The sequence below is a fragment of the Onychomys torridus genome, chromosome 12, assembly GCF_903995425.1.
Source record: "Onychomys torridus chromosome 12, mOncTor1.1, whole genome shotgun sequence".
Classification (NCBI taxonomy): Eukaryota; Metazoa; Chordata; class Mammalia; order Rodentia; family Cricetidae; genus Onychomys; species Onychomys torridus.
In genome coordinates, this window is record NC_050454.1 from 2,551,441 (window position 1) to 2,564,437 (window position 12,997).

Consider the following 12,997-nt stretch of genomic DNA (forward strand, 5'->3'; position numbering starts at 1 on the left):
GCATGGCACTGAGCGAAGGTTGCTCAGAGCTGCAAGGAGGGCCGAGAGTGTGAGGTCACTTACAGTCTCCATTTCATTTAACCAGTACAGCCTTTTGAGTTAGATACTTACATTTCTCCAGGCTGGGGAGGAACTGAGCAGGTTAAAGGCTGGAAACATATCAAATAGTACCAGAAGGACTGTGGACGTGAGACTGGGGCATTTCCCTCAGATCTTGATGGACATAGTGCCTTATTATGAACATAAAGCTCAGCAGAATCCATCTATCTAGTAATCCTATCAGTACTGAACACCACAAATGGATAGGGAATCACATTGCTTATGTTTCTTTGTAAAAACACATGTGGAGCCCACTTCCTGGTTCTGGGCCGAGGTCAAGAGTGAAGCTGACATGATCAGTCTTTTGCTTCCACCCCCCCAATGGCCAGTGAGTGGATATTTTTGTGTGTGGTTTTTATTTCTGCATGCTGTATTGTATTAGTATATCGATACATACTGCATATGTATTAGTAAATGCCATCTTTCACATTAAAATAAATTGGTAATATATTAAGCCAGTTATGGTAGCACACACCTTTAATACTTGGTAGGCAGAGGCAGGTGGATTTCTGTGAGTTCGAGGTTAGTCTAGTTCACATAGCTAGTTCTAGGTCAGCCAGGGCTACTGTGTCTCAAAAATTACAATATTAATAATAAGGATTAAAAATTTGACCTCCGTGGGCACCTGGCATGCATGTGGTGCACAGACATACATTCAGGCAAAACACCCATACACATCACATCACATCACATCACATCAAATCACATAAAATAAAATAAAATAAAATAAAATAAAATAAAAATAATTTTAAAATTAAAAAAATAAAATCTAATGGCAGTGTGGTTTAAAATCTCAGTTAAAATCCTGTTGTTTTTTAATGATTTCTTTCTTTCTTTCCTTCCTTCCTTCCTTCCTTCCTTCCTTCCTTCCTTTCTTTCTTTCTTTCTTTCTTTTTTTTTGAGACAGGGTCTGAATAGATCAACGCTTCCTTCTGCCTCAGGCTCCTGAACGCTGCGATTCCAGGTGTGTGCCAATCTGGCATCTGTTTGTTTTGTTCCAGCAGCTCATGATGGGGATTCTCACCAAATGGCCTGTTTTCACTTGATTTACTCTGCTGTTACACAGCGACTTCCTTGGGACTGAAGCGTTCCTCCTGGAAGGAGGAAAAGGCTAAGATTCAGGAAACTAAAGAAACTGACAAAGCTCTGGAAGCTGAGCAAATTTACCGGTGTTTAAGATGTTCAGGAAGCTCAGAGAGCTGCAAGATTCAAACCTCCCCCGCCCCCCAGGTTATAGGAGCAGAAGCTACTGTGGCATGGGTACAGTGGTCTGTGCAGTGGAGCCCCCGGGATGAGGTTTTCATGAGCCATATGTTGGGGTGGGCTGTCAAGTGGTTCAGTCGCTTTGGAAGCACCTATGTTCTTGTAACGAACCCAATAAACTCACTAATCTACCAAACTAGAGTGGAATAATTTATTTGGTCCGTCCCAGACGCCCTCTCTGGAGTGAATGGATAGTTGCTCACACCTGCTGCACAGAAGCATTCTCAGTTTGGACCTGTTTACCAAAGATCATCAAAGCGGGGCTTGTGGACAGAAGGAGGGGGCCGGCAGGTCACCCGAATATCCAGACACTCCTCTCTGCTCTAATTGCACTCTGGTGTCTCTAGGAAGAACTACAGGATCTAGGTAGGGGCGGATTATGGGAGGGGACTCCCACATAACCAAGCGGCACTCATCATCTCTGCTGGGGAGGGCTGCTTCCAGGGGGGCTGCTCTAGGGTCACCTATGCTTCTCCTTCTCCTCCTAGCTCCCCCTAACTGTTCTGAAAGTTAGACTTATAAACCATCGGTCCCCCTCTGAGTGAACTTGGCTGGAACTGCACCTAGGGTTGTCCTTTGGGCCGTAGGAGGTCTCTATTGGGGAAAGGATTTTAGCAACATCTCAGTGAAATGTTACACAATATCCGTCATGATCGGTTCCACCACTTCCTCAGTCTGCATACCAGAGACTTCTCCTGAGGCTAATATAGAATTATTCTGTTCACCAGTGATATGGAATTAACAAGGTAAATGAACTTCATCATATTCCAAAAAGACAACAGATCTCACTTTTAAAAGTAATGTATTAAGTACATTGTACAGGAGGGCATCGAAGGTGAAGTAAACAAAACTTTAGCTTTTCCGAAAATGCATGGGCACGCTTGGGGACCGTACTCTGTTTTTCTACAAGTAGGGTAACTTAGCTTTGGGCTTCACACAGAAAGCCTGGGGTTGCAAGCCGGCAGGAGGATTGCAGGAAGTCACGCCTCTGTAGTAGTTTCCTGACCCGCCAGAACCAGAGCGCGCTGTGAGGTTAAAATGGGGAAACGGGGAGGCCGGAGCCAGCTGCTCATTGGCCGGTCCTTCCAGGGGAGGCGAGCTCCCACCCAGACCCGCCACACCCCTGGCCCGGCGCTGTTACCTGATTGCGTTGACCGGAGGGTTGCAGAGGCGGATCAGCGCCAGGGACTGAGGCAGCCTCAGATACTCAGCCATTTTTCAGGGTATCCTGCACCTTTGAAGTCTGGAGCAGCCCAGGGCTCCTTTTCTGGGCCGCCCCGAGAGGCGTGGCACGCGCTGGACCAATGGGAGCCGCGGCCGCCGTCTCCTGTCCTCTGCACCAGCTGCTCGGCAAGGCTGGCTGCACTCCAGGGAGAGTGGTCCTCCTCGGCCTGCAGAGGGAATGGCCAAAGGTAAGCTGCTGGGTTTCACCACCGAAGTCAACAACATGTTCCCATGTCTGCCCATCCCTCTCCGGTTCTGTCCTTTCTAAGGGCTGGGATTTCTCACAGTTCGTCCATGAACTGCGCACCTATTATGGGCTGGACGTATACTGACAATAAACCATGCCTTGTCTCTTCCCTCTCAAAGCTCAGCCTGGACAGAGTCCTCCCAAATGCGCGTGCTTTTGGCAACCATGAGTGGTGGCCAAGGCCCACCAGGTAAGTAGCCAGAAGACTGCAGGTTGACAAGAAAACAAAACAACAAAAACACACGTGTAAATCTTCACTGATGTCTCCTAAGTTTTACCAACATCTAAAGATTATTTTCAGACAGGATTTTTACTTCTTGAAATTAAGAAAGGGTCTAGCTAGTAGAAAATGCTTAGTGCCCTGGAAGTTCCAGGAACAAACAGGGGTCAGGATCATCCCAATAATTGTAGCCCCCAAGTCAAGGACAGCCAGTCACCCAAGGCACGCCTTCAGGTGCCAGGGATGACAACAGGCTCATGGGAGCAAGTGACAAGCGACAGGAACCTCTGTCTGCTGCCTCTGAAGCCATGCTTGATCTGTAGACTCTAACTGGTCCCCACGTCATCTCCTAGTGTGTTCTGTTGGCGGAAGTGGTCAGCCCAGGTCTCTTTGCCTATAAGAAGCAGTAGCTTCAGCTTTGTCTCCCTTCAGATACTGGTATCTAGGAGAAAACACCGCCACACTATCCTAGGAACTTGAACAGGGAGCGTTCAAGGTTTAATAGCACCGAGTGGCCCTATCCCGCCCTACCTGCTTGGAGCAGGGGGAGATAACAGGTATATTTGGAGCCAGCCTGAGGTACTTTGCCCTCTCCATCTTGGAAGAGTCAGTCACCTGCCATGGCACCTCTGCATTTTCATTTGAGTTGAGCACAGAACTTCCTGCTGTGTCTCTCACAGTGGGGTGTTGGTGCAAGGTTCTATGTAAATCTAATAAGCTGCTTGGCTGTTTGGAGTTGGCTCCTCAACAGGGTCAGGACCAGCATGAGGCAAGTGAGGCATTTGGAGGATGATGTTCAAAGGGCAGTTACTATCAGGTTCACCCAGTGCTGACCCTGCTGGTTCCTCAACATCAGCCACCATCCTATCAACTAGTCCCTCTGTAATGTTATACACTGTGAGCCTAGGGATATAGCTAGATGATAGCAGGTTGATTTTTCTTTGCCTGGCAGTACAAATTGTCTATATGCATGGGTTCCATATTGGCTGAGTCTGAGGATGTGTAATTTGCTGATTAAATAGGTTCTACCATGTTGCTGTTCTTAGACTGCTTGACTATTTGATAGTCTTTTGATCATTGGAGTGAACTGCCATATCCTTCATATTTTACTCTGTCTTATGAAGTGCTCTGCTACTTCATAGGCTATCATTCCTCTTGGGTAAGCACTGTGCACCATCTGCATGCCACCCCTTTGCTTAAGAACATCATTTCACTGTAGCGACTGCATTGCCTTGAGTCCCCAGTTCACGAAGGCTTCTCAGGTTCATTAATGCTTCAGAGAAATCATTGTAAGCATTGGAACTGCTCCAATGCCCAGAGGGTAAATGGTGAACCTTACAGAAAATACTGAATTTTTACCTGCTGGCCCATGCAGGCCTCTGTCTAAGGGAAAAAGAGGGGTGGCTCTTTCTTCCCATCTTGAGATCTCTATCTACTGGAAAGCTCAATTTGTCAGGCAAAGAATCCTATTCAGTCTCACTGAAAAGAAAGAAAATATTCATGGGTCACTAATGATCCTTCTCATTTTAACTTTGCACTATGTAAGTTTTCAAGTGTGCATCAAAAATAAGAACACAGTAAAACAGTATCAGTATGTGACCATTGACCATTGTTACCCTCCTGTGTTTGTTTTATAGTGATTCCACTCACAAAACTATGGTGTTTTGACGTTGACTCTGCTGAACACAAAGTATAATGGTGCTTGACATGGTGGTTCAAGCCTGTAATCCCCCTGGTCAATTGTCAGGATGCTGAGGCAGGAGGATCACCATGGGTTTGAGGCCACCCCGTCATATAGAGGAAGTTGTAAAACACACAAATGAAGGTGACATAATGGCTTTTCCTCCATTCTCCTCCGACTCCTGTGGATTGTCTTATCTTTCCAATCTACACCTGCCACCATACTTTCTTAAAGTTTTTTGTTTTGTTTTTCAAGACAAGGTTTCTCGTGTAGTTTTGGTGATCTTGCTCTGTAGACCAGGCTGGCCTGGAACTCAGAGATCCACCTGGCTCTGCCCTTCCTAGTGCTGGGATTAAAGGCGTGCACCAACACTGCCCAGCTAAAAGGAAGTATTTTAATAGGTAAAAGGTAAGGGCACTAGAGGTGAACAGAAGAGCTCAGAACTATCCCTGGAATTTATTTACTTTTTACTCACTCACCAAATGTTTAAGACCTATCAGCTCCCAAAGTGTCAGGGCACTCAAGTGTCATCATTGTAGGTAATAGTTCAGTAGGTCAAACGAGAGTTGGCATGGGGAGGGGCCAGAGAGAAACAAAGACAGATTGACTTTACCTCCTGTCATCTAGTGGTCACCATGGTAAATTTACTTATTTTCCCCATGACTTAGCGTATCATAGTGTTTGTTCAGAAAGATTAAAAGAAATAACCCAGGGCCTAGAGAGGTGATATGATTTATTTAAGGTCATATGGCTGTTAACATGGATTCATTCTGAGGAACTGGATCACACTACTATGTGTGCTAGCAACCCTGAGATCTCCAGGGTAGACCAGGCGCTTGGTGTCCCATGAGAGTTGGTCCTATAGCTCAAATCCAGAGGTAGATAGATACCTGGAGGCAGAATTCCCATTTCCTTGGGACACCTACCTCAACTTTTTTCCTTTGAAGGCCCACCCATGCCACCCATGTTATGGAGTATCATATATTTTTTTTCAAAACCAGCTAATTGACGCTAGAAAGATGGCTCATCAGTTAAGAGCACTGACTGCTCTTCCAGAGGACCAGGGTTTGATTCCCATCACTCACATGGAAAGCTCTTAACTGTCTGTGGGGGTTTCTTGGTTATTTGGAACACTGACCCATCACCCACATTTCAAAACTACTAATAGTGTTGTGAAAGACGACTAGCTTTGCCATCTTTCTAAAGTAGAATCTGAGACGTTTCTTTGAAATACAAAAGAGTAAATGAAACCATGCAGTACATTCAGAGTCTGCTTGCCGGCCTGCAATTTGTTCCTATTTAGCCAGTTAAAAAAAGAAGACAGAGATCTCCTCACTTTTGGGTCAATTATGAGCTTTGCCTACACACACACACACAACTCGTTATTGATGATTAAGTCCACTCTTTCAGGGCACAGCCTGAGTTTCGCCCTCGCACTTATCACGGTAATTCAGCAGTTGTTTTCAAGTTGGTTCCAATATATACGTTACATCCAGTTCCAAAGGGAAAGGTAGCCAGTATCATCATCAGCTAACCCCCGAACAAAAAGTAGTTCCAAGCTTTCATTCACACGTGTTCCAGTGCGGAACAGGAGAGTATATCATTAGGGAAAAAGTACAGTTTAATGTTCATTGCAGTATGCTGGAACTTTCTATGCATCATCTCAAGTAACAACAGCCCCAGGTTGTGGGTACTCGTGTTTTTCACAGTTGGGTCAGGCTCATAGAGGTAAAGGAACTTGCCCATGCAACACCAACACCCTCAGGAGTGATCCGGCCAGCATCGCAGTCAGCGAACGCAGTCTCCGAGGCCGACACCCAGCCGGGGCATCTGAAAGCCTCAAGGGTCTTGTGATTTCGTCCAGACGCCCGCTAGTGTGGATCGGCGAGGTGCATTCAAGCACGGAAGAGCATCTGTAAAAAAGAGGGCCCGGGTCAGGCAGCCCAGGACGCGTAAGCTAACACCTACCCTCGGGAACCCAAGATCCGCGGCTGAGCAGAAGGGATCGGAAGTGACGTCACACGCGGAAGTTGTGGGGGCGGAGGCGGCGCCTGCGCGCTGGGGCGGGTGTCCGGCGCTGTCGGAGGAAGGCTGTGCGAGGGAGGCTTGCGGGCGAGCGGACTCGGCTTCGGGCCGAGAACCTTGAGGAAGTAAGTCTTCTAGGAACCTGGCGGCGCCAGCGCTCAGGTTAGGCTCGCTGCCCACTTAGCGGGTGATGCAGTAGGGGACCCGCTCTTCTGGAGGTCGGTGCCTGGCGGGTGGTAGACGCCGCCGGCAGGGAAGGAAGGGCTGGTACCCGGCCGAGTGCATCCCGGTGTCAGCATCCAGCCTCTGAATGCACCGCGACTCCCGTTTACTTTGCTTGCCCACTCCCGGCCCTGTGATGCGGGTGCCGAAGAAAATCAGGACGCCTTTGTGTTTTAAAGTTAGTGAAATTTACAAACGGGTCCTAATCTCTTGGTGGAAAGGATAAGGCGCGTATCTGGCATCCTGCGGCTACCTTTACTTTTCAGGGAAAGAACTTCCTGGGGTGCGCTCCCAGGGAGGTTATTGAGTAATTAATAAATAAGCCGCTGTAGTCGCACCGTGCTGGTAGCTGATGTTATAGATTCTTTCTTTTCAGCGGTGTAAGCTTTCTTTTTCTTAAAGACTTCTTATGTTAGCAACCAACATTTGAATGATGAATGAGAAATACACCTGCTGTGCATAGACATAAAGGAGCGATTGTAGCAGTACCCCCCCCCCAAAAAAAACCCTCGAAGATTAAAGTGTTTCCTTTGTTAAAAGCGCTACTAGGTGTAATGAAGAGTGAGCATGCACCCCACAAAAAACAAGTACTGTGACCACCTTGGTTGGGCTATCAAATGGAACACAGCACAGATGACACATAGTGCTGTGTAATCAGATCTCGGCAAGAGTCGCCACCTACATGCAGTCCCAGTGAGGTGGCTGTGCATGGGCTATCTGAAAGACCGATCTTGAGAGGTTCCGAATTGCATCATTAGATTGGATAGAATGGAGTAGGAGACCAGGAACTTACGTTGCATGGTTGTGTTTTACATAAGAAACTAGTAAGCATCTTTAGATTTTAAACCTAAGCTTTTCATCAAGTCAGTTGAAAATTTCAAAAGTAAACATGCAAATACCTTTTTGTAGTTAAGTTTATGTTTTTCTACACTTAGACCTTCTTTTCCCAATTCCTGGACAGTACTGGTATCCTACTCACCCCATTTTATATGCTGTTTCTGTGCCACTCTTAAATGTGGTAAAAAGACATTCAAATTTTGAGATCTTCTAGGTCAGTATTACTGTTTTCGTGTAGTCTTGGCCACTTCAACCATGTTCAGAGTCCTACCTGCTAAACTGCATATTTAAGTGTTCATATCGCGTAGCTGCTATTCATAATGAATTGGATCCAAGTGGTAACCTAGATATGTGCATTGACATTTCTGAGGTTTTCAGTTTCGCAGAACCCCGCTACCTATGGACTCTGAATGGACTTCGTACAAGGAAGCCCCTGACACGTTAACGGACAAAACATGAGTCCATCTGTGTTGTGGCATTCAAATCCTAACACTCTGGGAGAGGTGAGTTGTTGGCTGTGTTTTATATTAGAGGGCATATTAGAGTATCCCTGATTGAGCCAAAGAAACTTCAAGAAGGCAGGAAAAATTAGGCCTAAATCTCTGTTTTTAAAACCAGGATCTTTCAAAGAGAGGCATACTTTGTTTGTATGACCCAGTGTAACCATTTCCCTGTCGAGGAGGTCAGGAATGAAAGAGAGGAAGCCAGGTGTACTGTGGAGTCTTCTTTTTTGGGAGAGGCTCTTCCTTGTACGGGTTGCTATGTCAAAATAAGGGTTCAAATACTCATCTCAGTCATGTGCTATCCAAGCTTGTCTATGGAATAGTGCATGTCTCATATCCATTGGGTACTTATGGAATAGTGCATGTCTCATATCCATTGGTTACTTATGAAATAGTGCATGTCTCATATCCATTGGGTACTTATGAAATAGTGCATGTCTCATATCTATTGGGTACTTCTATTTTGTGCCTTAGGCTTATGCAAGAGAAACCATGTCTTTTTTCTCTTATCTTGCCTTTTTCAGCCTTATTTGTGTGATTTCTTTTCCTTTCCCCCCCCCCGCCCCCTTTTTAAATCCTCTCAGTCTTCTATTTTTCTGCCCCAGGGGACATGTTAGGTTTTCTTTTCTTCTTCTCTTTTCTCTCTTGCTCCCTCCTCTTTCCTTCCTCTCTCCACCGTTACACTGCTTCTAACTCGCTGGTAATGTTTAGCATCTTCTAATCACTTAGCACTTAATTTATAGGTATTTTCTTGTCTCTTCTGTAGATATACTGGTTTCTTGTTTGCACTTGCTTGCTTCTGTTAACAGGCGCTACTTGTAATAATTCATCTTGCACACAGAATTGTGTTTGCACACAAATATCTGCATATAATAATATACCACAATATTGTTGGAAATAGAAAATGACATTTAGATATAAGTATGCTACAGTGGAGGTTTGGTTAAACAAGTACCTTCACACATGTAACACTTTGCAGCTAATGTAAATAAATGATGAAGTGGAGCCAGAGATACATGTGAGGAAGAATCTGCCAAGGTCCACTGTTAACTGAGCAAAGCACTAGAGAATTGTGTGTGCAGCATGCTTTTATTTGTGGTTTAAGCAGCATATGTCTGGGCATGTACACATACACATGCACACACACATGATTCTGTATAAGGTTTCTTCACACCTAAGCCAAGAGCCTGGACTAAATGTGTAAAGTAGGAAGAAGGGTTAGGTATTCCCTTTGTACTTTCTTTGTACTTTTTTTTTTTTTTTATTTTGCTGTGGGCATGTATTTTCAGAGCACTATGAAACAAACAGCAAAGCTGTGGTCAGTTACTAAACACAGGAGCCCATCATTACCCCTGAAGACTGTCTTTACTTCAGCACTGTAAGAACTGGGTTTTAAAGTGCTCCACTTCGTTTGCAGAGCTGCAGGGAGGGTTTGGTGACATCGTGTGGGTTTTAAACTTTCACATCAGATTGTTGCTATTAATACAAATTCATGCTGCTGAATTCAATACTTGTGAACAGTGCGTTACACGTCTCTGACTTGCCCAAGTGAAATGGCCGCTCTTACCTTTGCTTGCAGGGTGGGTTTCTGTTCCTTTGCCTGGGTTCTTTGAGTGGCTCAGTGTCACCGAATGGGGTGGGATTTGTTTCATTTAGGTGCTCTGCACCCCTGTGGTACTAAGGACCAAACCCATGCCCTACACTGTTTGGGCTTGTATTCTACCCGGCCCTGGGACTCTGTACTCTTTAATCTTACAGTTACTGTCTCACTTTGCCTTTTTCTTAAATTTTAAAAATTCATTTTATGTCTATAGGTGTTTTATCTGCAGCTGTATCTGTGTGCCACATGTGTGCCTGGTGCCGTGGAGGCCAGTAGAGGTGTCGGGACTAGAGTTGCAGACATTGCAAGCCACCATGTGGGTGCTGGGAATTGAACCTGGGTCCTTGAGAAGAGCAGCCAATGCTCCTAACCCCTGAGCCACTTCCCCAACTGCTCCACTTTCTCCATGATGTTTAGAACTGCTTCAAGACATTTCAGAGAATGACTTGTTCTCTTCCAGTAAAACCTGTAAGCTAGAAAGGAAATTGAGAGAACCATGTGTGAGTGGTCTTACTCTGTATACTTGGAATTGGCTAATTTACCTGGAATTCAGCAAGTATGTCTGGTGACTTTTATTTCTTCAGATTCTTTGCTTTTCAAACTTATATTGTGGGACATTTAGAATAATAGCATTCAGTGCATTACAATAGGACTGGAGGAACTTTCCAAGAAAGTAAAAATATAGTCTCTATTTTATTAATGAAACTTAGTTTGAGAGTAGGTTGTATAGCTATGTGTAAGTATGTGACACCACAGGTTGTGTGTCTTCTTAACAAATACAATGAAAGTCATTAAATCTAGGGTCTAGGTCATGATTAATGGAGTAGAACAGGTTTTAATTTGTTAGGTATTTAAGTTTTTTGTTTATTTGTGGTGCAGAGGAAAAAAATTGGGGATTGTAGGTCTGAGCATATGCTTGTATTATTGAGGCACACACCCAGCTATGGCTGGGATTTTATTTATATAAAATTAATTTTTTAATTAAGTTTTCCTCTGTTCTTAGCCTCCTGAATATCTGTGACTATAGGACTATTTGTTTTTGCTTTGTATTGTTTTGATTTACTTACTTTTGTTTTATGTTTAATGGATGTTTATTTTTTCCCTGCATGTATGTGTACCATGTGCACAAATTGCCTGCAGAGGCCAGAAGAGGGCAGCACATCAATTAAGACTGTATTTCCAAATGGTTGTGAGCCACCATGTGGTTGCTGGGAATCGAACCTAGATCCTCTAGAAGAGTAGCCTGTGTTCCTAAGGACTGAGCCATCTATCCAGCCTCAGAGCTGTGTTTTATACTGTTATTAGCATAGTATTTTGTGTTTTGCATGCAGTTGTCTCTGTTAAATGATACTTTTTTTCCCTTAAGATCTTTGGGATTAACCACTATCTTCTCGATCTTACTTTCATTTCCTGCTGGTAATAAATAACAGAAGCAACTTAAAGGAGAAAAGGTTTAGCTCACAGGTCCCGGTTATGGTCTGTTACAGTGGAGAAATCAGTTGGAAGAAGGGAGCAATGAATACATGCATCACAGGGCTCAGCTTGCTCGCTGCACTTTATATATTCCCTGCTTAGGGCATAGCGCCTCCCAGAGTGGGCAGCTCTTCCCACCTCAGGTAAATATAGTCTAGGGAATCCCTCACCCACCTGCCTGATTTTCACTGCATCAGCTGACAACACTAGCCCTCACAGTCACAAAGGGACACTCACAGGCAGGATATCTGGAGTAGTAGTCTGGTTTTGCTGAAGGGAAAATCAAGAATACTACTGAATTAAATCCAGTGGTGGATTGCTTCCCTGAGTCAAGATGCTAAATACTGCAGATGACATATAGAAATAAGGGAGATGAACATGAACACAAATGTTTCCTGAAGAGAACATAGAATTGGTAAAGATATATTAGTTTATGTATTCTCTCTTTCTCTCTCTCTCTCTCTCTCTCTCTCTCTCTCTCTCTCTCTCACACACACACACACACACACACACACACACACACACACACACACACACACACACACACACACACACACACACACACACTTGCCTGCCCCCACCCTTCTCTCCCTTCTGGAAAGCCAGAATTCCAGATAGGAAGTTATTAACTCAGCCATTTTTGGGACTTGGGCCTGGCCTGTGCTGGCCTAATTCATGATTTTGAGAGCAGCTTGAAGACTTTCAGAAGTTTGAGGATTGTTCCAAAGATTCAAGTGACAAGAAGGTAGTCAAAAAAGCCTCAAGCCAGTGGTTCTCAACCTGTGGGTCTTGACCCATTGGTGAACCTCTATCTCCAAAAAATATTTACATTAGGATTCCTAACAGTAGCAAAATTATAGTTAAGAAGTGGCAATGAAAATAATTTTACGGTTGGGGGTCACCACATGAGGAACCGTATAAAAGGGTCACAGATTTAGGAAGGTTGAGAACACTGCATCAAGTTTTAACAGATAATTGACTGGGTTGTGTGGGGGGGTGGCTCAGTGAGTAAACAGTTATGGTTGAGGGTTTTTTAAGAGTCTGTTTTGTGGTATTGGAAAAGGGAAAGAAAAACTCAATTTATTGCTTTTTCATATCAATTAAAGTAGGCCCATACATCTTTCCTACCATTTCAGTGCATATGACCACAATTAAGTAGATAGACCTTGGTAACCTATAAAACACAAATGTACAAACAGATTTAATTGGTAGACATGCTTTAAAGCTTAAGAGAACCTTTTAAATTTTTTTTCTTTATGGCTTTGCTTATAGAAAGGGATGCCCTGGTATGGTAGCATAGGGGGACCAGACTGTTTTTTGTTTGTTTGTTTGTTTCCATAATGCAAAAGATCTTGGAAGAACTGAGGGAACTAGGAAGTACATTTATTTTCTGTCCACTTTGAGTCCAGAATTAATTCTGAATGGCAGAAGATGAGGACCAGTTGGTGGTGGGATGGGCTGTGCTTGAGAAGCAGTGAACAGGTGCTTAGGGCAGCCAGAGTGAGTCCCAATGGCGAGAATGTGGTGGAGGGAGGGCGTTGCCTTGTAAGGGAGAGGGTACACCAGATTATTTAGAAGGCCCTTTTCAAGTCCTAAAAGTTTT

At 44.4% G+C, this 12,997-nt stretch overlaps 2 protein-coding genes across 4 annotated transcripts in view; one reads left to right on the forward strand and one right to left on the reverse strand.

Annotated features, from left to right (window-relative positions):
* Ehhadh (enoyl-CoA hydratase and 3-hydroxyacyl CoA dehydrogenase) overlaps positions 1–6,741 on the reverse strand; it is a 49,647-nt gene extending 42,906 nt beyond the window's left edge. The window contains exons 1-2 of one of the 2 annotated variants that reach the window (XM_036204146.1): positions 6,703–6,741; positions 2,504–2,753 (exon numbers count right to left, since the gene is read on the reverse strand). In XM_036204146.1, coding sequence (XP_036060039.1) covers positions 2,504–2,577 — 74 coding nt within the window. In that variant the 5' untranslated portion in view covers positions 2,578–2,753; positions 6,703–6,741. Of the gene's footprint in view, positions 1–2,503; positions 2,754–4,412; positions 4,447–6,702 lie in introns of those variants that run through there. The other variant, XM_036204147.1, reaches the window with a different exon arrangement.
* Positions 6,742–6,786: 45 nt separating this feature from the next.
* Positions 6,787–12,997, forward strand: part of Map3k13 (mitogen-activated protein kinase kinase kinase 13) — a 172,602-nt gene continuing 166,391 nt past the window's right edge. For both annotated transcript variants that reach the window (XM_036204144.1, XM_036204143.1), the window contains exons 1-2: positions 6,787–6,884; positions 8,197–8,321. The gene's annotated coding sequence lies outside the window, so the exon portion shown is untranslated. The remainder of the gene's footprint in view (positions 6,885–8,196; positions 8,322–12,997) is intronic.